This window comes from Macaca mulatta, chromosome 14, assembly GCF_049350105.2.
Source record: "Macaca mulatta isolate MMU2019108-1 chromosome 14, T2T-MMU8v2.0, whole genome shotgun sequence".
In the NCBI taxonomy this organism is placed as follows: domain Eukaryota; kingdom Metazoa; phylum Chordata; class Mammalia; order Primates; family Cercopithecidae; genus Macaca; species Macaca mulatta.
Window position 1 is genome coordinate 117,422,746 of NC_133419.1, and position 27,101 is coordinate 117,449,846.

The 27,101-nt window shown below is 41.5% G+C and overlaps 1 protein-coding gene across 3 annotated transcripts; it reads right to left on the reverse strand.

The window, feature by feature from the left end:
• Positions 1 to 1,241: 1,241 nt before the first annotated feature.
• BUD13 (BUD13 homolog) lies at positions 1,242 to 25,785 on the reverse strand. Of its 3 annotated transcripts, none has more exons than XM_015115763.3 (10): positions 25,622 to 25,785; positions 22,615 to 22,708; positions 18,207 to 18,291; positions 15,429 to 16,142; positions 13,637 to 13,851; positions 12,012 to 12,117; positions 11,224 to 11,362; positions 10,717 to 10,901; positions 10,084 to 10,165; positions 1,242 to 1,646 (listed from the first exon to the last, which is right to left on the reverse strand). In XM_015115763.3, exons 1-10 carry the CDS (start codon positions 25,762 to 25,764, stop codon positions 1,553 to 1,555), a joined length of 1,857 nt encoding a protein of 618 aa, XP_014971249.2. In that variant the 5' UTR covers positions 25,765 to 25,785; the 3' UTR covers positions 1,242 to 1,552. The 3 variants fall into 3 exon arrangements, with proteins under 3 accessions (XP_014971249.2, XP_014971251.2, XP_077820497.1); XM_015115765.3 differs by lacking the exon at positions 25,622 to 25,785 and adding an exon at positions 22,804 to 22,950; XM_077964371.1 differs by lacking the exon at positions 1,242 to 1,646 and adding an exon at positions 2,691 to 2,859.
• Between the last annotated feature and the right edge of the window lie 1,316 nt (positions 25,786 to 27,101).

Consider the following 27,101-nt stretch of genomic DNA (forward strand, 5'->3'; position numbering starts at 1 on the left):
TATTAAAAACTGCAATATTGCTCCCTAGATATTAATTTCAGTAAGTTTCATTCATTTGTTCTCCAAAATGAATACACCAGCTGAAATATTCCATGTAGACGGGCACAGTGGTTCACGCCTGTCATCCCAGCACTTTGGGAGGCCAAGGCGGGCGGATCATCTGAGGTCAGGAGTACAAAACCAGCCTGGCCAACACGGTGAAACCCCATCTCTACTAAAAAAATAAAAACTGTATAGCGCATGCCTACAGTCCCGGCTACTCAGGAGACTGAGGTAGGAGGATTGCTTGAATCTGGGAAGCGGAGGCACCACTGCATTCCAGCCTGGGCGACAGAGTGAGATTCTGTCTTTAAAAAAAAAAAAAAAAAAAAAAAAAAAGAGAAAAGGAAAGAAAAGAAGAAGAGGAGAAAAGAGAAGAGAAAATATTCCATGAGTTCTGATTCCCCATCAGATCAGTCTCTTGCTTATTTTTGCCAAACTAAGATGTAAGGTAGAAACTCAGTGTTTTAATTAGCATATCTCTAATTACTAGTGAGGTAATATACTTATGAGCCACTCTGGTTTTTCTCTTTAGATTTTACCTATTCATATTTTTGCGTATTTTTGTCTTTTTCTTCATGATTTGCAGAAGCTCCTTCTATATTCTATCCTTTGTATATGCAATCCTTGTCAGTTTTAGACACTGAAAATATTTTCTCCTAATCCATATCCATTTTTAGCTTTGCCTATGGGATGCTTTGCCAAATAGAAACCTTTAATTACAAAGTAATCAAAGCTATCAAATCTTATGCTTTGTGCTTTGGGATCTTATTTAAGAAATTTATCTTTACCCCAAGGCACAAAAATATTTGCCAATTGTTCCTACTAGCTGTATATCATGGTATCTTTCATTTAGGTCTTTAATCACTTTGGGATTTTTGTTTTATATGGTATGAGGGTTCAACTTAATTTTTGTCCATATAATAAGTCAATTTTCTGAGCACTATTATCCATCTCTTCTCTACTAACTTGTGACACTACCTTTATCATACACCATGTCTCCAAATATCTGTGTGTCTATTCCTGAGCCTAGTTTAGTACTAATTCCTGTTTTCTCAAAGGAAGGATCTATCACTAAGAAAAGTTTTTACTCACACTGCTTTCTAGATTAGTGAAAAATTCAACCACCACCCCCCAAATCCCCACGGGTTCAATATTAGCCTGTATTCTTCCCAAAACAGAATACCCAGTTAAGAAAATAATTTAAAAAAAATAAATATATGTTTATTTAAAAAAGGAAAAGAAAAACCCTAACCAAGAACAACCCCTGGTACACTGAGAAATCAATGCTTCCTCTGAAAGCCAGCAACAGCCGGGGTTGTCATACCCAAGAAGTACAGGTACCTCAGTCCAAACATCAGGTCTCAAATATTCTTCTGTGGTCAAAACTGGCATTCAACAAGTTGCTGGTCTTTGTGGGCTCCAATTATTAGCACAGACAACGGTTACCACTGGATATCTCGCTGCCTATGCCCACTACCACAGCCCAGCCACCCCCACAGCCTCAGGAAAGTTACATATCCTCAACACTCCATTTGTAGGCAAGTTCCTCCACTGCCTTCTTGCTGGCAAGCCTGGCAAAGCGCTTCTGTTCAAATCCATTGGATCTGCAATCAAAAGAGATATACTATTCAGCCAGAACCCTGAAAGAGACATTTATTTTAAAAGAAAGGGAAGAGTTCACAATATAATGAAATGGGGGGAAAGTAAGGAGTCATATGAAAATATTTAAGGCATGGCAGGGCATGGTGGCTCACGCCTGTAATCCCAGCACTTTGGGAGGCTGAGGCGGGTGGATCACGAGGTCAGGAGTTCATGACCAGCCTGATCAATATGGTGAAACCCTGTCTCTACTAAAAATACAAAAACTAGCTGGATGCAGTGGCAGGTGCCCGTAATCCAGCTATTCAGGAGGCTGAAGCAGGAGAATCGCTTGAACGTGGGCGGCAGAGGCTGCAGTGAGCTGAGATCGTGCCACTGCACTCCAGCCTGGGTGACATAGTGAGACTCTGTCTCAAAAAAAAAAAAAAGAAAAGAAAGAAAAGAAAATATTTAAGGCATATGCAATAGAATCAAAGGGACAAAATATATCATTCATCCTTTTCTTGGTCCTTGTTCAGACCCTTCCCCCACTCTGACAGCTATTTCAAACATTTGCCACTCTTTAAAAGCCCAGTTCTCTTTCAGCTGATGTCCACATCTTGTATTTTATCCATTCATTACAAAAACATTTATTGAATTTTGTTTATATACTAGGTACCATGGTAGGCACTGCATGAAAATGAGTATCACACAGCACTTGTCCTGATGAACTCCCAGACTAGTGGAAGAGACAGACATTTAAACAAATAAATTAAAAGAACCGCTTAAACTCTGGCAGAAATACGTATGGGGTATCATGGAAACAGAATGGGTATCTTAATCAGCTTTGGGGAGGTATGATAAAAAGGTGACATGAGGGTTGGGCAAGAATGATCAGTAAAGGCTTTGTGTTAACTACAGCGCTGGGGATGGGAAGGGTCAGAAGGGTCTGGAGGTCATTTCGAACAGAATGAGCAACAAGAACAAAGGCACAGAAATAAGAAGTGGCCTGGTATGTGCAGCAAACCAAAGGCAAACTGGTATGGCTGGAGCCTGAAGTATGACAAAGGGAACAGCCATGAGTCAAAGTTGGAAAGGTAGGCAAAGGCCAATGCATAATGAGCTTTGTAGGCCATGGTAAAAAGCTTAGATTTCATCCAGAAAGGATAGGTTTAAAGCAAGAACTTACACTGCATTTCGAAGAGATCACTCTGGAGGAGATCTGGGGCAGGAAAATCACTGCAATGGTCCAGGCAACAGATGATGAAGACAATGATAAAGAGGGATGGAAGAGAGAAGATACAGCAGGCAAAATTAGTAAGACTAATTAGTAGGACTAATTGATCAGGTACACAAGGACAAAGAAGGAGGAGGCAAATTAGAGAGCACAAGAGTAGTAGCAGGCTACAGCAGAAGATGATGAGTTCAGCTTTAAATACGATGCATTTGAAATCTCTCAAGTCCAAAGCAATAGAGAAATCCAACACATAGCTAAATACACCAGACCAAGATGCAGATACTGATTTGGAAATCATGTACATATAGCTCATAGTTGAAAACATGACTAGGTAAGAATCAGCCAGAGGGAGCACATAGAGTGAGAACAGCTAAAAATTACGGATGGAGCCCTGGGAAAGATTTAAGAGGCGCACAGAGGAAGAGGAGTTTGCAAAGGTGGCCCAAGAATGATCAGAGAAAAGAACCAGGAGTAGGGTGTCACGGAAAACAATACAGGGGTGAATTTCAAGGAGGTAATGAGTGGTCCTCAAACCCCTTCTAATTACCATGCATTCTCTTGGGTCTTCTTATCTAAATTTCTTGAAACAGCCTGTATTCACTATTTGTTTCCTCACTTTTCATTCACTCCTTAATACATTAGAATCTGGCCATTGTTTCACTATACCATGGAACTAGCCCTTTCAAGTCATCAATGATATTCCTTCTTGCCAAATCCAGTGACTCCTCCTTCCTCTTCCCCAAATCAGCAAACAGGTCCCTCCAGCTCACCCCAACCACATTCCCACTTCCTATTCTCTTACTAACCATCCTTACTACCACTGCCTGAAGGTCATAGTTCAGACATTCATTACCTTTAGCCTGAGCTACTGCAAAAGCCTTGTATCTGTTCTACTTCCAATCTTGTGCCTTTCAAATCCTTCGCATTACTGCTATAATGGATTTGTCTATCTAAATTGCAGAGCTGTTTTTAATCCTTCCATGGCTCCCCTTTACCTCTAGAGTGAAGACCAAGCTCCTCAGAAAGGCTTCCAGAGCCTTCTGTGATCAGGGTCTGCCAACCTCTCTCATCCATCTCAAACTTCATGCTATTCAACAACAGCAAATTACTTATGGACCCCCACCACCTGGTATCACCATGGTGTCTCATAGCCTTATGACTCTGCACATATAGGACCCTCTTTCTTTAACATCTTTCCCTTCCTTCTTATCTTGGCTGGTTTATCAATATCCCTTAAAACTCAGCTCCCATATTTCATCCGTTAGGAAGCACTTCCTGATCACATCCTCCTAAGGCTCAACTTACTCTTCCTTTGTGCTCCCAAAACATCTTGAAAATCTTCTATAGTAACATTAACTAAACAGCATTGAAATTGTCTGTCTTCTATTCTAGACTGAAAGTGAGCTCCTGGGCTCAGGGGCTATCTCTCATTAATCATGGAATCCCTAGTACCTAGTACCTAGCTACTTACACTTATAACATGTATGCTAAGACTTTCCCTTAAGGAATGAGTGGAGTAATGGAGGGCTTTAAGAAGGGAAACTTGGCCGGACATGGCAGCTCACGCCTGTAATCCCAGCACTTTGGGAGGCCAAGGCAGGTGGATCACCTGAGGTGAGAAGTTTGAGACCAGCCTGGCCAACATGGTGAAACCCTGTCTCTACTAAAAAAATACAAAAATTAGCTGGGTGTGGTGCACACGCCTGTAATCCCAGCTACTCGGGAGGCTGAGGCAGAAGAATTGCTTGAACCCAGGAGATGGAGGTTCCAGTGAGCCAAGATCATGCCACTGCACTCCAGCCTGAGCGACAAGAGCGAAATTCTATCTCAAAAAAAAAAAAAAAAAAAGAAGAAGAAGAAGAAGGGAAGTTTATTATAAATGGCATCCTCTCCAACCATAGAAACATGGATGGTACTCCAAAGCACCAAGGAAACCACTGTTTTTTACCTTGGTAATAAGGTCTTAAGAGATTTATACTAATATGATAATACAAAGGACATATGAATAACAAACACCAAATCCTAAGCAGAATCAGAAAACAAATTGCAGGAGAACTCACAGTGGAAAGAGCTTTGGACCAGAGAATCAGGAACAGAATTCTAATTCCAGCTTTCTCAGGGAAACTGCATGCCTCTAGGCAAACTGCTTATTTATTGGGCTTCAGTTTCTCTTTTAATTAATAGGGGCTGGGTAATTACCTCATGGGTTTTTCCAACTGTAACATACTATATATCTGTTCTGGAAATATCCCCTTGCAGTGGGCCGAATAGAGACAAAACTAGGAAAGATGATGAAAGATGAATAACAGAAAGAAAGCAAGGGTGACAAAGGGAAATAAGAGGAGAAATCTAGGATAAAATCAGAACAAGAAGTGGAAAAAAGCAACTGAGAAAGATGAAGACAAATTAAACACTAGTAAAAAACTAGGTCAGGGAGAATTCTAAGTTTTGGGTCCAAAAATTAAAAAACAAAACCAAAAACTCGGTAGCAGGGAACATCTGTAGGGTTGTGCTATAAAAAGATCTACTTCTGGCCATATGTATGGCAAATGAGTATTCTGAAAAATCCTCCTTCTACCAAAAGCCGACATACTTTTTGCAGTTCATGTAGTGAACCGCAAACGGAACTAGTAAGCTAGCCTGTAACCACAGCTACCGTAAAGATATCTAACAAGATGAGGAACTATAGTCATCTTATAGACATCTGCCAATATCAGAAAAAAGAGCCTTACAATTTTTTATTCTAGAGATGGGGGCTCACTAAGTTGCCTAGCCTGGACTTTAACTCCTGGGTTCAAGGGATCTTCCTGCCTCAGCCTCCCAAGTAGCTGGTACTACAGACACATGCCACCACACCTGGCTGTTGGATTTTGACGGCACCATGAGGGACAGAAGACAATGCCTTAGGCCCATATAAGGTGGGGAGTTAGATTCTAGACACTGCAGAGTAACCTGAGCAGACTAACCTATCCTCAGTTAGCAACTATGAAACCTAGACGAAGTAAAGAAATACAGGTATTTGAACATGTGGAAGAGTGACCAAAAGTAAGTATAAACTGGATGAAGTCTATATATGAGAAGAGATTTGCTAGAGGGCAACTTCCCAAACAGTACAGCTCATGAAGGCAGAAAGTCACAGGCTTACTGGCTTGAGGAGTTAGTGCAAAGTAGGCAGAACAGCTAGGAAATTAGGAGGGAAATCTTGAAAGAGAAGGAACTACAAAAGGGATGAACCTCAAAATCTACATAGAAACCCTACTCAAATCCTTGGCTGACTGTTAAACAACACATGTGCAGAGAAAATACCATCAGGCCAATAAAAAAAAATGGCAGCTAGAAACTAAAAGAACTGAGCAGAGATTGTAGCTGCGGCCCACTGCAAAGGAGACAGTTTGGAGTTCAGCCATGTTAGCTACCTGCTAGAATAAAAACCAACACACTTAAGAGGAATGTGTTACACTTAAGTTCAGTGTAACAGAACTCAAAGTCTCTACAGTGAATCATTCATGATGCCTAGTAACAATTTTAAAAAGTGACCAGACAGGTAAATAAACAGGAAAATGCAATACACATTGAAGAAAAAGCAGTCAATTGAGAGCAATTCTGTGGTGAATCAAACGTTGCAATTAGCAGACAGGACTTCAAAGCACCAATTATGTATCATAAATATTTTCAAGAAGAGGAAAATGTCTCATAATGAACAGATGGGAAATCTCAGCAGAGAAATGTAAGCTATTAAATGGAAATTTTAGTTGAAAAACAAAATAAACCAGCTAAAACAAAAAATCCACAATTGATAGTAACTGATAGAAAAATACAGACACAAAAAAACCCAGAACATAGGTGATCTAAGATCTAAACACTATTAACCACCTTGACCTCATTGACATTTATAAAACACTACCTTTTATAACTACAGAATATACGTTCTCTTCAAGTGCAAACGAAACATTCAGAAGACAGACTATATACCGGGCCATAAAACAATCTAACAAATTTCATTTGTATTACTGTTTTTTGAGACAGGGTCTCACTCTGTCATCCAGGCTGGAGTGCAGTGGTGCAATTACAGCGCATTGCAGCCTCGACCTCCCTGGGCTCAGTGATCCTCATACCTCAGCCTCCAGAGTAGCTGGGACTACAGGCGTGTGCCACTATGCCCGACTAATTTTTATATTTTTTTGTAGAGACAGGGTTTTGCCATGTTGCCCAGGCTGGTCTCAAATTCCGAGGCTCAAGCAATTTCATCTGCCTTGGGCTCCCAAAGTGTTGGGATTACAGGCATGAGCCACCGCGCCTGACCAACAAATTTCAAAAGATCAAAATATTACAGTATACTATCTGACCAAAATTGAATTAAATTACAAGTAAATACCAGTAAGATATCTAGAAAAGTCCAAATATTTGGAATTAATGCACTCCTAAATAACCTATGGAGCAAAGAATAAACCAAAAGGATAATTAGAAAATATTTTGAACAAAATCCAATATACATTCCTGAAAACAAAACTCTCAGCAAAACAGGAATAGAAGGGAACTTTAACTCGATAAAGGGTATCTACAAAAAACCTACAGCTTACAACACACTTAATGGTAAAAAACTAAATGTTTTCCTCCTCAGATTAGGAACAAAGCAAAGATGTCTGCTCTCACTACTTCTATTCGACATCTGCACTGAAGTGCTAGCTAATGGAACAGGGCAAGAAAAAGAAGCAAAAAGCATCTAGATTGGAAAGTAAGAAATCAAACTGCATGCAAAGATGGAACGACCCTCTAGGTACAAAATCTGATGGAATCTCTAAAAAAGCTATTGTACAAAGTGAGCTTTACCAGAAGGAAAACAACTGACATTACAGTGTAACAGAACTCAAAGTCTCTACAGTGTATCATTCATGATGTCTAGTAACAATTTAAAAAAGTGACCAGACAGGCAAATAAACAGGGCAATGTAATCCACACTGAAGAAAAAGCTGTCAATATAGAAACCAATCCTGTAGTGAATCAAATGTTGCAATTAGCAGACAGGAAGGACTTCAAAGCACCAATTATATATCATAAATATTTTCAAGAAGAGGAAAATATCTCATAATGAACAGATGGGAAATCTCAGCAGAGAAATTAAGCTATTAAATGGAAACAGCTCAAGCAATGGAAATGCCAGTGATAACATTTAAACTTTCAAGTGTAAATTAGAATTCTGAAAAACTGTGAACTCTTTAACTTCCCATTATTTAAAGATTTTTGTGATGAGACCAGAAATGATGTTAACAAAAGTGACTTTCTGATATTGTATAGTGGAAATATGTCAACATTTGGAAGGTCTGAAAAACTCAGCAAACCAATATTTTACAAATGACCAATGCATGATGTTATAAAATCATGCATGGGTAGAAGATCCACTCAAAGTATTAAAAAAATTAATATAACAGTAATGAAAGTTCTTTGATCTGGTTTCAGGTTCCACATAGCTCACCTTTAAGAAACCAGCACTTGTTGAGTTTTTGTGTTAACATTAAGAAATATAATATGCCTTCTCTTTCTAACTACCTATGTGTGAGGCTAAATTTTCTTCCTATACTTCAACTGAACAACATATCACAGCAGACAAATGCAGTCAAGTTACCTACTATTAAGTCAGACATTAATGAGATTTGCAAAAATGTAAATCAATGCCATCCTTCTATTTTTTCACTTGGAAAATGTAATTATTTTTCATTTAAAAATACAGTAATTATGGGTGCAGCACACCAACATGGCACATGTATACATATGTAACAAACCTGCATGTTGTGCATACGTACCCTAGAACATAAAGTATAATAATAAAAAAAGTTACTATGTTAATGTAATTAGTTTATTATTTTTTAGAATGAACACTTTTTAAATGTCTGAGTTTTAATTTATAACATGGTAAATATCAATATATATAATCCACATCAACAAAAGCTTTCTGAGGTCATCAGTAATTTTTAAGAGTGTAGGCCAGGCATGGTGGCTCAAGCCTGTAATCCCAGCACTTTGGGAAGTTGAGGCAGACGATCATATGAGCCCAGGAATTGAAGACCAGCCTGGCCAACGTGGCAAAAACCCCGTCTCTACTAAAAATACAAAAATTAGCTGGGTATGGTGATGCACACCTGTAATCCCAACTACTCAGGCCGCAGAAGCATGAGAATTGCTTGAACCCGGGAAGTGGAGATCGCACCACTGCACTCCAGCCTGGGCAACAGAGCAAGACTCTGCCTCAACAACAACAAAAAACAAGAGTGGTTGTGCATGGTGGCTCACCTGTAATCCTGTAATCCTGTAAACCTGGAATCCCAGTACTCTGGGAGGCCAAGGTGGACGTATCACCTAAGGTCAGGAGTTCGAGACCAGCCTGGCAACATAGTGAAAACCTGTCTCTACTAAAGATATAAAAAATAGCTGGGCATGGCAGCACGCGCCTGTAATCCCAACTACTCGGGAGGCTGGGGCAGGAGAATCGCTCGAACCCGGGAGGCAGAGGTTGCAGTGAGCTGAGATTGCGCCACTGCATTCCAGCCCAGGCAACAGGGCGAGACTCCATCTCAAAAAAAAAAAAAAAAGAGTGTAAAAGGATCCTGAAATTAAAAAGTTTGAGAATTATTGTGCTAGATACTAAAACAATGTCCTTTAGTAGGCAAGAGGAGATAGAATCTAATACGTAAGTACACGAACTGACTCTGGATGGAAGCAAATATAGTTCATCCATCATAACAGACAGGAAGTTAGAGCATGTGGGTACAGATGCTGGTAGGTAGACAGATGAGGTGGTAGAGGACCGTGAGACATTAAAAGTGACTGCCTCCTAAGACCGTAAAGTGAAGAAAGATTCAGAGGCTACATTTTAAAGACATATCACATAGAAGGCTCCAGACTACGACTCATCACTCGACCCCTCTAAACCTTAGAAAATATCATTAAAAGTAACCAATGTCCAAAACAAAGGGTGTCTTATCTGAACCACCTGAGTTGTTTGTACAGAGCTTTAAAAAGTGTTATGAAAAGGAAACAGAAAGAGGAGTGTTCCAAGCATGAAAAATAGGATTTGTGGACCTCAGAAATAGAAGCAAGCAAAGTGCATATTTTTCACCTTGTGATTAAAGCAGAGAATGAAATAAAGTGTGGAGCAACTTACGAGTGGTTAGGGAAGGTTACAGTCAGGTAGAAGAGAAAATAAAAACCTAAGAAATACCCAGGCTTACCTGTCCACTCCATCCCAGCGATATCCGGGCCAGATATTAAATCTGTTGGGAGGAGGTGCTGGACCACTGTAGCGAGGTCTCACTAAAGAGAGGAGTAAGAAAAAAGTATTTAGTTAACGACATAATTTAATTCAGAGCTGGATGGCAATGTGGGAATTTTTTATTATTATTATTATTTTTTTAATAGAGTCTCACTCTGTTGCCCAGGCTGGAGTACAGTGGCACAATCTCGGCTTACTGCAACCTCTGCCTCCTGGGTTCAAGCGATTCTCGTACCTTAGCCTCCTAAGTAGCTGGGATTACAAGCGTGCACCACCACGTCCAGCTAATTTTTTTTTGTATTTTTAGTAGAGATGGGGTTTCACAATGGCCAGGCTGGTCTCCAACTCCTGACCTCAGGTGATTCACCCACCTCAGCCTCCCAAAGTGCTGGGATTACAAGCATGAGCCACCGTGCCTGGCCCGGAAAAATTTTCACATAGAAAGACCAGTTGAGTTGAATCTAAACTCACAAATACAATGAATTTAAATTATTTGGGAAATCCTTCCTTGCATACAGCTATGTATCAGAATCCTAATGATTCTCTCTCTTCACAAGTCACCTCCAGCTCTGATGATTCCCAGAAGTCCCACCTTTTTTATTCTTGTTCTCCTTGGCCTTATTCTTCTTGATGAAGTCGGCCATGGGGTCCCCCTCTCTTTCTTGTTCTCTTAGCATCCTATCCAGATCTTCGTCATCAATATAGCGGGCCAGAGGCTTTTGCATCTCTTTCACTGCATCCTCCACATTTTGTTGCTGTTGCCGGCTCTGGGCAAGCCTGGGCAAAAAAGAACCAAGAGTGTTTGCTATCCTGTATGACATTTCCACTTCTACACAAGATGGACCATACTGCTAAATTTGGAGACTCTCCTCTTTCTAGTAGTACCCTAGGGCAAATACTGAGCAGGGTAAAATTCCCAGAATATCCACTGGAAGTGTGGAATATATCAATATCCTAGGAAGAAGATTCAGCACACCAAATTTCCCATTACTGATAACAGCTCTGAAGGCATAATAAGAAAGTGAGTGATCAAGAAGAGCAGAGAAATGACTTGTTCCAGTCACTGCCATCTTGTTTACCCTTTCAGTGGTTCCCTTACCCTTTTCCCCACTGGGCATACAGCTCATCTCTCTCTGAGTCCTTTTCTGCTTTCCTCCTTTGCTCTAAACGTTCCAGTTTCAAATTCCTCTTACGACCAGACTTATCTCGAAATACGGTTTCAGCATATTGAAATTCAGCTGCAAAGGAAAATTATACTCAAATATCAGGATCAAAATCAGAAATAACATTCTAAGAGATCAAATCAACCACTTGGGATTCTAATGCTGGATAAGAACTTCTGCAGCCAGACCAAAGTAGTTCCTACCAACATCTAGGTGCATATTGGCACTGGGCCCGAGAAATGGCATTTTTCTTTTTTTTTTTTTTTGATATGGAGTCTCGCTCTGTTGCCAAGGCTGGAGTGCAGTGGCGCGATCTTGGCTCACCGCAACCTCCATCTCCCGGGTTCAAGCGATTCTCCTGTCTCAGCTTCCTGAGTAGCTGGGATTACAGGCATGCAACACCACGTCTGGCTAGTTTTTTTCTATTTTTAGTAGAGACGGGGTTTCATCATGTTAGCCAGGCTGGTCTCGAACTACAGACCTCAGCTGATCCACCCGCCTCGGACTACCAAATTGCTGGAATTACAATGAGTCACCACGCCTGGGCGAAATGGCATTTTTCAAGAAGGAAAGAAACACTGGGACTCACTGAGAAATTACAACCATGCATAAAACCAGAGCTGAAATTTGATAGCAATTAAAAGTTTAAAATACCAGGTACAATAAGCTAAATTTAAAAAAAAAAAATGAGCCTGGATTGGTCTCTGCACTTTCATATTTTTACCTTCAAATGCCATGGTTTCTTGATCCTGTTTCTTGAGCTCCTGCTGTTCTCGCTGTATGTCAGTTAACACCAACCCAGTTTTAGCCCCAGAATACATGTGTGCAGCCTATGCAATGGAAAAGGGAGCATCCAACATTAATGAGATGATGTGGCAGTAGGCTCCACGGGTACACAGTTAGTTGCATTTGTGTCTGATGACCAGCAATAATTAAACCTCAAACTCTAGCTTTATATTCTCATTAATTACCATAGGATTCAAAAACTATAAAAGAAAATCAAATTTCATCAAAACCATCAAGTTTAAGAGTAAGCAGAAACACAAACTAACAATATATTAAAGGGAGAGCTACACATTTGCATTTCTGACTTTTCAGAATATAAACTGCACACATGAAGATTCTCTCAGGTCATCTGATCAGAAACCAGTATAAAGCACTAAGCCTTCCATTAGAGACCAACACTGATAAAATATTCCATTTACAGTACAAACTCAAGCAAACCTAAGATCCTTAAATTGTGGATATATTTCAGGGTAATAACAAAAGATCTAACCAAATGAAAACTTTTTGCTAATTTCCACTTAGTATCAAGATAGCAAACCAGCCCACGAATGAAGCACACAGTATATCCTGATATCCTTAAGCAACCAAATTGGACTAATATTAAGTTGTCCATGAACTAAACAGATATATAAAATGTCAAGGGGTCCAGCTGAAACAGAGACCTCTTTTTTCCCTAAAAGAGGAGAATTTCACTCCCTGGGTAAAGAACAAGCTGGTCTACCCTGCCAGGACCAGTCTTCTCAGAGTTTTCTACAGACAGGATTTACCCGATAAGTCTGCACTGGGGAGAAAAATGCACATCACAGCCTCTATCATTCTGTTTCTTAACCATTCACAAATAAGATTCCTTTACTACTACCAATGTTCTTTACAATATAATTACTCAGGGTTCATATGGATTTTTGGGTTTTTTGACTAATTCATCAAGCTTTATCATGAATTCAAAACAAAACATTGACCTTTCGGACAACATGATTTCTAAAAGTGGTTTCATATTTTAAGTGTCTGTTCTTAAGTTCTGGATACAGAGACCTATAGTCCAATTTATAGTAGTAAATCACTAACACTAGATACTTACTTTGTCCCAGACACTGTGCTAAGAGTTTTACTTACACTGGCTTAATTATCATAACAACCTTACACAGTAGGTACTACTATTATCCACAATTTACAGATAAAGAAACTGAGGTTTAGAGATATTAAGCATCTTGCCATATGATCCGTTTGACACAATGTTTGTGCTCCAAACTCCACTCTGCAAATTACAGTCCCCAGTTTATTCCTAAGAAAATAGGAAGCTTTTCTGGACCTGTTAAAATGAGATTGTAGAATTAAGAGGCTATAAAAGCAGAAGCTACTTGGGAAATCTGGTATCTGTAAGTCCATCCGGGATGGGTTATAGCCAGTTTGCCTTCAGAAAGAAAGACCTCCAAAGGTCCTTTTAACTAAGATTTACTACACTTCTAAGAGCTACATCCTTCTTCTCGGCTTATCTGGGACATATATAAAACTGAGAGAGAAGAGTCACACAAAAAGAAGGACATGGCTCCTGAAAATCCTGACCTTCTTTCCAGGCTGACTCCTTCGAGGCGGGGACAGATCAGAATCAGAAGATTTGGTCCTCTGTCTCCTCCTTGGTGGAGAGAGGTCAGAATCAGAGCTCCGGTGTCTAGGTCTATTCCGTGGAGGTGATAGATCTGAATCGGAATCCTGGTGCCCTGGACTTTGTTTATGCCGTGGAGAAGAAAGGTCTGAATCAGTTGTTTTCTGGCAGTCACCTGGATAGGAGCAAAGAATCTGTGTGACTCTGATGTCCCCTGGGTGAAGAACTTACATGAAATCTCCTATGGCTGGGAGAAGAACCTAGAAATTAAAGAATTCCTTCTATTTTATTTTATTTTATTTTTTGAGACAGAGTCTCAGGCTGGAGTGCAGTGGCGTGATCTCAGCTCACTGCAATCTCCGCCTCCTGGGTTCAAGCAATTCTTGTGCCTCTGCCTCCCAAGCAGCTGGAATTACAGGTGTGTGCCACCACGCCCAGCTAATTTTTGTGTTTTTAGTAGAGATGGGGTTTCGCCAATGTTGGCCAGGCTGGTCTTGAACTCCTGACCTGAGGTGATTCGCCTGCCTCGGCCTCCAAAGTGCTAGGATTACAGGCTTGAGCCACCATGCCTGGCCAAAGAGTTCTTTAATCCCCTTGGAAGAATCTAAGAAAATAACTTACCAAGCTAATGTACAATATTTATTTAGTTTTTCTATGAAGAATTATCATTAACCTAAACATAACTATGGATGACATAGGAGAAGAGCAAAGTCAGAAACAACTTTTAAGACCAATAGGTAGAAGATGGCATTCTATTCCCAAGTGACCACTGACTGTAACTGGTGTGTAAGATCTCCACACACTCCTCTATGTCAGTAACCCCACTCATGGAAAGACAGCTCTCCATAGTGTGGCAAAAGTCAGAAATACCTAGAATTATATTCTGATATCCTCGGACTAAAGGATAACAAAGTGCTTTAATTTAAAATTAAAATAGTTCCTGGGAACAAAAGAGGGAATAAAAAATTTAACTGCACAGGCCTAAATTCTAGTGACTGTATAAGCATCACAAGTCACCTCCCAAAGAGCATTCTGCAATATGTATCGACAGTCTTTAAAACGGCCACATCTTCTGACCCAGTACATCAACTTCTCAGCTTTCTGAGAAACCTATATAGAAGTAGTTGAATTTCCAGGAAATCTATCTAGAAGTAGATAAGGAAATAATCCAAAATGGGGACAACAGTTTATGTACAAGGATGTTCATTATAGAATTACAGAAGCAAAAACTTAGAAATAACCAAAAATATTCTTTATTAGGAAAATGGTTAAATTTATGTAATGAAACACTATTAAAAATACTAACATAAAGATGTTTTTATGGCCTGAGGAAGACTGTTAAGAAAGGAGAGCAGGCAAGATTGCACATGCAATACAAATGTTCTACATAGCCAGAACTCAACTATATAAAAAAGGCAAACCAAAAAAGACTAAGATGGTCCTGGCTACAACACTAATTGCCTCTGAATGACAGAATTTTGTGTCACATTTTATCTTTATACACTTCTGTACATTCTAAAGCTTCTGCAACAAATAAATTGTACTTTTCTATGGGGTGGGGCGAGTACGTAAAAAGATACATGAAAACCTTCCTCCTGCCACCATAATCCTTTAACTCTCCCAAACCCAGCCTCTCACTTTTCAAAACTTTCCCAAAGAAACTCCATTCTCATACCTAATAAAACAAGTAAAGGGCCAAAAGAAAGCTCCCAGGGATACATATGTCCCTCTCATGGACAGTCATATGCTCACCTTTGGAATCAAACTGCTTCTTGTCTCCAAAATGGGATTTTGTTTGCTTTTTTCGTGGAGGAGAGAGGTCAGGGTCATACTCATATTTGCTGTTCTTTGGGAGTGACGAATGGGAGGCTCCTGACTCCTTCCAAGGTGGAGAAGTCTTGCTAGAGGCTCTTTCTGGGGCTTTACCACTTTTGGTTCTGGGTAGGGAATGAGTGACAGTAGGAGCCAAATCAGGGGAGTCATGATGGGCCCTTCTGAGTTGCTGTGTGTCTGAAGAGCCAAGAGTCCTCCTAGATGTGTCAGGGGAGTTGTTATGGACCCTTCTGGTGGTAGAGATATCTGAGGAATCACGACGGGCTCGCCTAGGAGGAGAGGGATCTGGTGAATCATGACGGACTCTCCTAGGAGATGCACCTGAAGAATTATGCTGAGGCCTCCTGGGAGGAGAAGGATCTGGAGAATCATGACAGGCCCTCCTTGGAGGTGAAGTGTCTGAGGAGTCATGACGGATCCTCCTGGGAGGAGATGTGTCTGAGTCATGACGAGCCCCTCTGAGGGGAGAAGGATCTGGGGTGTCATGACGGGCCCTCTTAGGAGATGAATCCGGGGTATCATGACGGACTCTCCTAGGAGATGAATCTGGGGTATCATGACGGACTCTCCTAGGAGATGAATCTAGGGTATCGTGAAGAAAATGCCTGTGTGAGGGTAGGTCTTCATTGTGGCCTAAACACAAAAAACAAAGAGTCAGATTCCCACAAATGCTCTGTCCCTCTGTCCACCCCCACACCCAGTTTCAAGACATGCTCCAGCAGCACATACCTCAGAACTGCTCAAAAAGCCCAAAAGGCCTGCACAGTTTTCTTGCTTAGCGGCAGCAAATCACCACTCTGAATATCTTAAGAATAACCCCTCCACCTACCAAGTCATAAATTTGCAAAGCATTTTCAGTACATTTTTCATATTATACCCTTTAAGGTAAGCAGGGCAGGTACCCTTGTATTATGAACAGAGCCTCTGTTTTCAGCTGAGGAGCTGAGCGATTTCTTACCCAAGGTCACAGCTACTAAGATGAAGACACAGGCTAGAATCCAAGTCTTCTAACTCCCAGTCCAATGTTCTTTCTAACACCTCATTTGTGCAGAGTTCCCAGCTAGTGGCTCCTACTGATATTTTGCCTAGATACTTTATAGTTTGTACTCACTCCTCTTTCAAAAGGTAAATTGACTAAAACGGTGAGTATCAAAATCAAATGCTGTTAACTATTTAATCCATTTCACTGTGCTCTTTGTTAGAGAGCAGAAAAAATCACAAAAAAAGAAAGGAGCAAGTAATTACCAATCACCTACTGTGTGCCAATGTTTTATAGAGATTACCTGATTCAATTCTCATAAGCCTAGGACATAAATATTGTCATTTCCATTTTATAGATGAGGAAGTTAATACTCAGAAAGATTAACTTGCCAAAGTCATATTGCTAATAAGTGGTGGAGGAATATTTAAATTCAGCTCTATTTGACTCCAGAGTCCATATGCAATCTTTAAAATACGTAAATCTTTAAAGTTAAAATACAAGTTTGAGACCTTCCATTTTCAAAGGCACCACAGAATGAAACATCTATAGCATCTGGAATGGTTTCAAAATCCAGTTCTTCCTCTACCTCTATCTCTTGTCATTGAGCCCCATAGCCCAAATAAAAATAAAGGCTGGGCAGGAACCAATGAACACTTGCTAAATGAATGAATTAAACCAAGTCACCTCCTTTACTTTGGGGAACAGGCCTATCTGATTGGAATCCACTCCACAGAGAAAAGTATGATGTCTGTGGGGGGCCTAACAGTAAATCTGAAGGAAGTAAGGGTCAGAGATTGGTAAACGTATTTCCAGTAACAGATTGGGATGAGGAAGTGAAAGCAAGGCAGAAGAAAAGGAGTAAGTGAGTGAGTGAGTGAGTGTGTGTGACTGACTTTCTAAACATTCAGATACCGAAAAGCACTGTGTGTGTGTGTCTGTATGTCTTCCTAGACAAACAAGATATGGAGACCAAAAGACTCTCTGTGGAAAAGAATTCTGGTTAGGCTACAAAAATCAAATGCCTACTAGCAATTAAGCAATTCTACAGATATTTATTAAAGGCAGCTCCTTGTGCCAGACAGGGGACTATCATGGCAAATAAGACCAGTCTATGCTCAAACAGATGTGACACACAAACACTTTTTATCCAAGTCTCAAGGACTCAAATTTTTTTCAAGAGAGTTAAGTTATAAATATTAGCTTAGGAAGAGTCTAAAGTGGGCAGGTGGAGGGTAATGCACTATAAAATACCAATATTTAAGGAAAGAAGAGAGAAATTTACTAACACAAACAGAACAAAAAACATTGGTCCTTGACCCCCCCAGAAATGAGTTGCTTCATTGTGGAAGAGGACAGTGGTAGCTAAAGTCCCCAAATTCTGTTCCTGTTTCTTGTAAACTCCTCCCAAAGTCTTGCCTATATACCAAGGGCTCTCCTATTCTGAGTCAGAGGAATGGGTGCTCACAGGCCTCCAAATTAGTCACCAACCTCAGTAACCCTAATGCCAAAATACAAGAGAAAGAGGAATATCTGGTCTCTAAGTTCCTATGTCTTACTACTTCTGAAGAAGTCCAGCTTCCTTTTTCCTGCTTTATTTTTCAGGATCAATGACATGCTAAAAAAAACTATGCATTCCTCTAAAAGAAAAGTGTAGAAAAGAAAAAAAGACCTCCCCTACTAATGGAGATTTAGATTTATCTACTGTTGGAACTCACCTCCCAGAAGCTTCCATTTGGCACTGGAACGAAAGGCCTCCATCTGCTTTACCTCTTCCGGCCGCTCATCCACAAACTCTGCCACCTGTGGGAGTAAAGATTTCCTATGCTGAGGAAATCCACAGGATCCAGCCAAGAAGCACTGTCTCAAGAACCTGAAGTTACAACCATTCCGATTCCTAACCTAAGGGCGCACACATATCCAACATGGTCATGAAGAAATAAGTAGGGGTCTTCAGTTATGCTAGCTCCATAAGCACCTGATTGTCACTGTATTAGTTGGATAATTCAATTTCCCCGCAAAGGTTAATTTCTTTCATTACAAACCTTTTTATTAACCTGCTAGGTACACAACAGCCACTTGTAAGCTAACACTAAATTCCTATACACTTTTACTTCTACATTAAGAGTGAAAACATCGGTGGCCCCCCATCATGCCTAGCACTAATCAAGGACTTTGGGTTTCTATGAAACCTTTCTTGTTGTAGGTAGTCACAATAATAGATTTTCTTGAATACAACCAAAAACAGCCACTGAGATGTACACAGAATCATTAATCTTTAAGAGCTAAAACCACATTTCTTATCTTCCAAACTTCCGAACGAATCAGAATCTTCTCTATAGTATTCCTAATAAATGGCCACTCACCCAATCCCTTCCTGACAAGGACCTCATTATCTTACAACGCAGTCCACTGCATTTTTCAAAAATGTTAGAAAGTTCTTAGTTTTACTGGTCTCATCTCTACCTTCCTATAACTTCTTTGAATTGATTCTAGTTCTGACCTCTGATGCAACTGATCCCTTTTCCACATGACAAATTTTCAAAGAATGATGGCATAATAAATCCTAGTTACAGAGTAGCAACTATGTGCAAGGTACTGTGTTTTGTGTTTTACTCATATAATCTAACTCGATTCTCACAATAACCCTGCAAAGAAAGGCTCCACACTACTGAATAGCAAACTGACTCAGAGAAGTTAAGTAACTTTCTCAATATCACAAGCTAACAAGTGGCAGAACTGGAATTTAAATCCAGGTCGTAACAGCCCTCTACTTCTCCGAAAATCCTACCATCATTCTTCATATAACCCAGTTTTGAGATCTCTCACTGAGCATTAAAAGCACAGGTTTCAGGCAAGATGAATTAAGATCTAAACCCCAGTTCTGCCACTTAGCATCTGTGTAACCTTTGGTAAATTATTCTAAGCCTCAATTTCCTCATTTGTAAAAGTGGGATTCAAAGGATTGCTATAAGGATCGAATGAGATAATTCACGTAAGCTTAGCCCTGCGTGGTAAATGATAAATGCTCAATAAATTACACCTATTAGTTATTCCTGTGCTGTCACTGCTATCATAATCATCATAATCATTTTGCCATTATTACTAGTGGTGGTGGTGGTGATCTTGCAGTTACAAAAATGAATTCAATAATCAAGATCTGTTTTAACCAATGCAGAGAGCAGTGGCACTAAAGTCTCCTTTGTTTAGGTTTTTGGGCCATGATAAAAGCAAGACAATATCATAAAAGAAAATGGCCAGGTGCAGTGGCTCATTCCTGTAATCCCAGCACTTTGGGAGGCTGAGGCGGGTGGATCGCTTCAGCCCAGGAGTTCATGACCAGCCTGGGCAACATGGAAAAACCCCGTCTCTACTAAAAACACGAAAATTATCTGGGCATGGTGGCAGGCGCCTATAATCCCAGCTATTCGGGAGGCTGAGGCAGGAGGTTCGCTTGAACCCAGGAGGCAGAGGCTGCAGTGAGCCAAGATCGAGCCACTGCACTCCAGCATTGGTGACAGTGCGAGAATCTGTCTGAAAAAAAATAAATAATAAATAAAAACTATTATGAAGTAAGTGAAAAGGCAAATGATAAAATACACCTACAACATAAGCCTAATGAACATATAAAAAATGATTCATTTCACTAGTGTTCGAAGAAACTGGGCCAGGCACGGTGGCTCTCGTCTGTAATCCCAGCACTTTGGAAGTCCGAGGCAGGTGGATCACGAGGTCAGGAGATCGAGATCATCCTGGCTAACATGGTGAAACCCCATCTCTACTAAAAATACAAAAAATTAGCCGGGCATGGTGGCAGGAGCCTGTAGTTTCAGTTACTCCGGAGGCTGAGGCAGGAGAATGGCGTGAACACGGGAGGCGGAGCTTGCAGTGAGCCGAGATTGCACCACTGCACTTCAGCCTGGGCGACAGAGGAAGACTCCGTCTCAGGAAAAAAAAAAAAAGAAATGGATACCATTACTCACTTGCTAAATCGGCATAGGTTTGCTATTGGTTTTGTTTTGTTAATAATTCTTTAATATCAGCCGGGCATGTGGCTAACACCTGTAATCCCAACACTTTAGGAGGCCGAGGCGGGAGGATCACTTGAGCCCAGGCGTTCAAGACCAGACTGGGCAACACAGAGACCTCATCTCTACAAAAAATACACAAAATTAGCCAGGCATTGAGGTGCGCACCTTTGGTATCAGCTAGTTGTGGGGCTACGGTAGGAGGACTGCTTGCACCTGGGAGGCAGAGGCTACAATGGGCCATGATCACACCACAATGGGCCATGATCACACCACTGCACTTCAGCCTGGGCAACAGAGCAAGACCCTGTCTCAAAAATAATAATAATAATATTGACGACGTAGGTGAACTGGCATTCTCATTACCTCTAGTGGGAGTGTAAACTGGTAGCACCTTTTGGAAAGCAATATGGGAATATAACTAAAAAGAACCATACCCTTTGATCCATTCATTTCATATTATGGGAATAAAGAAAGTAACTGATTTCTACAAATGATTTATGTACAATGATGTATGATATTTTAAAAGTGGAAACAGTTCATGTATCCAGTAATAGAACAGATTAAATATATATAGTAAACTACTACATAACCAATAAAAATCATACACTCAAAGAATATTTTAAGGTCTTACCAAAGTATCCAAAACATATTATTTAGCAGAAGAGTAGACTCCAAAACCATATGTACAGTATGATCCCAATTATGTTCAAAAAAATAAAACACAAGCATGTATAATCTCTAAAGAGAAAAACCTGAAGAGATATGCATCCAAATATCAGCAGTTACCTTTGGATGGTCACAATATAAGTGGTTATTCTTTTAAAAACTTTAAACTTTTTACAATTCCCAAATATTCTGTAATAAACATGCATTGCTTTCATAAAATTAAAAAATAACAACAAACATTGTTAATATTTATTTGTTCTGACCAAAACTAAATTGGCTCCCTAAGATCACTATTTCCCTTCTAATTACTAGCAAGCCCTCTTTTAAATAATCTATTTTAGAATTTTGCTGGGAATTCATGTTAAATACTCATCTGGAATCCATCTTTACCACCTTTAGTGGAATTCAGCCTATCAACAGCTCTCCTTTCCACTTTGTTTCTCAGAAATTCTCAGCAATGGTTTCATGAACCACTGGAAGGTCATCTGCCTATGATTTTGTCCACCTGGCTCTTATTTATCCTTCAAAACTCAATATTTACATCTTTCAGGAGATCTCCCAACAGAATACAAAGTATGCTACCTCCCCTGGGCTCTAGTGGTACTTGGTACATATGTGAAATATCCCCAACATTTACCATACTGTTGAAATTTATTTGAAATTGTTTTCCATTCCAGGGTATAAACTCTAAAATATAGCTATGTTCTATTAATCTACATATCTCCAGTACTTAGGCAAGAATATATAATTTGAAAGTTTGGTTAAATCAATGAAAAAAAGGAGCAAATAAAAAGTTCCCTATAATTGAACCTCAGCATTGTTTTTAAGGAAGATTCCAACAAACTGAACCACAGCCAATTCACATCATTACTCTATCACTGATGTTGAGAAGTCCTCTCTCTGTGATCCGTCTCATTTCTAGGCTGATGGGCCCTCCACAAAGAGAGGAGTTGGTGTATAGGCATCAGCAAAGAAAACTATTTTAAACAGCTCTTTGGAAACTGTCACCTCTTTTCTGTTCTCAACTAACCCCCTACAAATCTACCCTGAGCTGGGAAAAGAAATTGAGAAGCCTGGCCTGGCACAGTGGCTCACACCTGTAATCCCAGCACTTTGGGAGGCCAAGGTAGGTGGATCACCTGAGGTCAGGAGTTCAAGACCAGCCTGGCCAACATGGTGAAACCCCGTCTCCACAAAAATACAAAAAAAAAAAAATTAGCCGGGCATGACGACGGGTGCCTGTAGTCCCAGCTACTCAGGAGGCTGAGGCAGGAGAATCGCCTGAACCCAGGAGGTGGAGGTTGCAGTGAGCCAAGATCACGCCATTGCACTCCAGCCCAGGAGACAGAGTGAGACTCCGTCTGAAAAAAAAAAAAAAATTGAGAAGCTTGCTTCATTTCAAAATCCTGAGAGCCCCAAAGATACATACCACAGGCAAATCTCCATCATCTTCCTCTTCCTCCTTTTCTGGTTTACTTGTGGAGATAGCGGTCCAGCTCACATCATCATCCACAATCCGCATTCTAAACGAGAAGAAGAAGATCAAAAAGAGTCATTCTAGGATACCAGCCTAAAAACACTTATCTATTGGTTTTAAAATAAAAGTTCAAAATCCTACAGGATCCTGCATGGTCCAGTCTTTGTCTTCAAGGTCATCTTAATCTCCTACTGCTACTTCCTTGGTTGAACACCTCCCTGGGTCATCCTTTGGTGCCTAGGAAGGAGCCAAGTTACTACCACATCAGTTTTCACATATGCAGTTCCTTCCCTCTGCCTGATCTACACTTCTCAATCTTTTTCTTTTTTGAGACAGGGTCTCACACTGTTGCCCAGGCTGGAGTGCAGGGGCACCATCATGGCTCCCTGCAGCTTTGACTTCCTGGGGTTAAGTTATTCTCTCCACTCAGTCTCCCAAGTAGCTGAGACTACAGGCATGTGCCACTGTGCCTGACTTTTTTTTTTTTTAATTTTTTGTAGAAACAGGGTTTAACCATGTTGCCCAGACTGGTCCCAAACTCCTATATGCAAGCAATCCACCCGCCTTGGCCTCCCAAAGTGCTAGGAAACTCTTCCTCATTCCAGGAAACTCTTCCTCATTTTTCAGGTCCTAACACAAATTTAACTTCCTTTGGCAAACTTTTTTTTTTTTTTTTTTTGAGACGGAGTCTTGCTCTGTCGCCCAGGTTGGAGTGCAGTGGCACAATCTCAGCTCACTGCAAGCTCCGCCTCCCGGGATCGTGCCATTCTCCTGCCTCAGCCTCCCGAGTAGCTGGGACTACAGGCGCCTGCCACTATGCCCGGCTAATTTTTTGTATTTTTTTAGTACAGATGGGGTTTCACTGTGTTAGCCAGGATGGTCTTGATCTCCTGACCTCATGATCCGCCCGCCTCGGCCTCCCAAAGTGCTGGGATTACAGGCGAGAGCCATCGCACCCAGTCTGGCAAACTTTTCTTGACTGCTTCCCGGATTCCCCCACTATCTCACACTCACTCAAGACCACGGACCCGGCCGGGCCCAGTGGCTCACGCCTGTAATCCCAACACTTGGAGGCTGAGGCAGGTGGATCATGAGGTCAGGAGATCGAGACCAACCTGGCTAACATGGTGAAACCCTGTCTCTACTAAAAATACAAAAAATTAGCCAGGTGTGGTGGCGGGTGCCTGTAGTCCCAGCTACTTGGGAGGCTGAGGCAGGAGAATGGCGTGAACCCTGTAGTTGGAGCTTGCAGTGAGCTGAGATCATGCCACTGCACTCCAGCCTGGGGGACAGAGTGAGACTCTGTCTCAAAAAAAAAAAAAAAAAAAAAAGACTAAGAACTCTTGTTAAAAACTCTTGGAATACTTTCATTGCATTTATCATAAAGAAAATACACCAATTAGTTGTGTAATTAGTTGCTTAAAGCCTGTATTCCCACTAAACTATAAGCTCCACAAGAACAGGGACTATGTTTCTTTTTGTTCACAGAGGCATCCTCAGTAACTGGAATACAGTGTATTCAATAAATGCTTGTTACATGGATAAACTATAGTTGAGCCCCAATAATAACCATGACTGCCATGATGTGAAGTTATTCAAAAAGCCAGGGTCACTTAATGCAATCCCTCTAATCACAACCACCACTTCATAAAAGCATTATTATTCAGTATTATTCCCATTTTAAAGATAAGGAAACTGCAGTTCAGTGAGATGAAACACTTTGCCCAAGGGTACACAGCCTATAAAGTGGCACAGCTAGGATTCGAACTCTGACCAGTGCTGCTCCAACACTCAAGCTACTTTCATCACATGGCACTGCCTCCAAAGGATCCACACAAGTCAGCGAAGCAGAAAGACGAGGACAATAATAAGGCAAGCACCAAACCAGAAAACAACATGGACTAGTTCTTTAGAACAATGTGACTTCACTGGGTATCTTAGTGCCTTAGGGTTACTGTAACAAAGTACCACAAAATTGCGTGGCATAAAACAACAGAAACTCTCACAGTTCTGGAAGCTAGCAATCTGAAATCCAGGTGTCTGCAAGGCCATCCTCCCTGCAAAGTCGGTAGGGAAGGATCTTTCCTTGCCTCTCCCAGCTTCTGGTAGCCCCAGGCATACCTTGGCTTTTGGCAACATAAATCCAATCCAATCTCAGCCTTCATCTAGACATGGTCGTTTTTCCTTTGTTGCTGTGTCTGTATCCATACTTCCCTCTTTTTAAAAGGAAAACAGTCATTTTGTATTTGGCACCCACCTTAATCAAGTATGACTTCATCTTAACTGATTACATCTCCAAAGACCCTATTTCTAAATGTCACATTCTGTGGTTCTGGGTGGAAAACGATTTGGTAGGGCCCACTATATTGGGCCACAAAGTTTTCCCATTTGAAAATAATACCCAGTTCATGGTACTGTTGTAAGGCTTAAACAAACTTATGTTTAAATTTCTTATAATGTTGCCTGGCAAGAAAAGTATAATTATGTAAATGTTAACTTCTCTTGTTAGTAGGACTATTACTAAGAGTAACAGGAGGTGATCCAAGGTCTCTGATTCAGAACCAAGTCCTTGGGATTTGGGAATCCCCACAGGCAGGTACCGGGCCCTAAAGATTCAAGCACAGAGGCTTTGAATCCGCTCCATTATTCTCGGGGCGCAATATTCATTCTCCATGGGAGAGGACGGAAGTCTACCAAGGCGGGAAAAGAGTAATCAAAGTTACAGCCCGGCTCTAACGCACTGACGCTACTGCTCAGAGGCTCGAGGTGTAAGCGGGGCGGCAGAGGCAATGCGGGGCCTCAAGCGATGTGAGTGGGGCCCTGGGCATGAGCAGGGGTCGGCGGAGAAGCCGGGAGACCCGCCAAGAGGGAAGGAGTCACCAGGCGACCGAGGGCGGAGTTGGGAAGGGTGAGGGGTGGCGAGTCGTTGCAGGCCCCGCCCCGGCCGGTACCAACTCACCCCTTGCCGCCGGCCCCGCCAGGCTTCGGCCGCTTTTTGCGACGCTTGCGACCGGACTCAGACCCCCGGTCGACGCCGGCATCTGCCCCGGACAAGTAACGCTTCAGATACTCGGCCTTGGAAAGCGGCGGAGCTGCCGCCATGGCAGCGGCGAGGGCAGAGACGGGTCGGCGCTGGGGACAAAATTCCTCAACGCGTAACGGACGCCAGCCACCCGAGGGGGCGGGGCCAGGGCCGGAAGTGGCGGAGAGTGCTGAGAACTGCGCGGCTGGCAGGTGCCCTCGCGGGGGATGCGCTCACCTTCGGGGCGCTCCACAGCCCTGGGACGACGCCACCAGGTTTCTTCTCTTCATCCACCCACCCACCCATCCATCCAACCGCAGCAAGCGCTGTTCTGTGAGGCCACAACCTGACCCAAAAGACCCCGCCCCCAGAGGTTACCTAAACTGCAAAGCACGGGCAAGAAAGTGGAGGGCCACAGGCTGCAACGTAGCCGAGTTTGTTTTTTTTTTTTTTTTTTTTTTTGAGACGGAGTCTCGCTCTGCCGCCCAGGCTGAAGTGCAGTGGCCGGATCTCAGCTCACTGCAAGCTCCGCCTCCCGGGTTCTCGCCACTCTCCTGCCTCAGCCTCCCGAGTAGCTGGGACTACAGGCGCTGGTTCCATAGCTGGCTAGCTGTACTACCTCGGGCAAGTTATCACAAAGCGGGGAGAATCCCGGCACCTAACTCGGAATGGTCACAGGCTGAGATAACACTACTGTGTGAAGTGCGCAGAGCAGTGTTGGGCATATGGTGGGCGTATGGTCATCGGAACTATGTTCGTTATTTTTATAAGTATCTTCAAGTGGGGAGAATCTGCTCCACTAGGCTTCCAGGTACCTACCGTCTGAGAAGGGAAGCCAGGAAGTGCAAACCAACATAATTACTATGAAAAACGTAGTTTCTAAGACCTGTATAACTCTTCTGGTGTTATATTACAAGTAGCTCGCAGTTATCTTTTGAAGGAAACTAACATCTTGACAATGAAAAGGACCTGGATCTATTTTTAGCATAGCAAAAGAGAGAAACCAGAGAGAATGAATTCTAATACTCAAGTTTTGGGGGGGAAGAAAAGACTTTATTCTTGGCAGGGGTTTTAGAGCTTTACCTGAATTATCTCATTTAACCCTCACAATTCTCAAATCGTTTCAATATCACATTTTACAGATAAGAACTGAAGCTTGGCAAGATTTAAGAAGTTGCTCAACTTCACATAGCCAGAACATGACTCTTGGGAGTAGAGGCTAGCAAAGTGGGGTGCAAGAGGTCATCCAAATTTCTTGAAATATCTTTTTACCTTATCATATGTTAGATTGTCACTTTTTTATCGTTTTCTTCCCAGCTTTATTAAGGTTATTTGACAAAAATTATATATATTCAAGGTGTACAATGTGATGATTGGATATAATTATACATTGTGTAATGATTACCAAAATCAAATT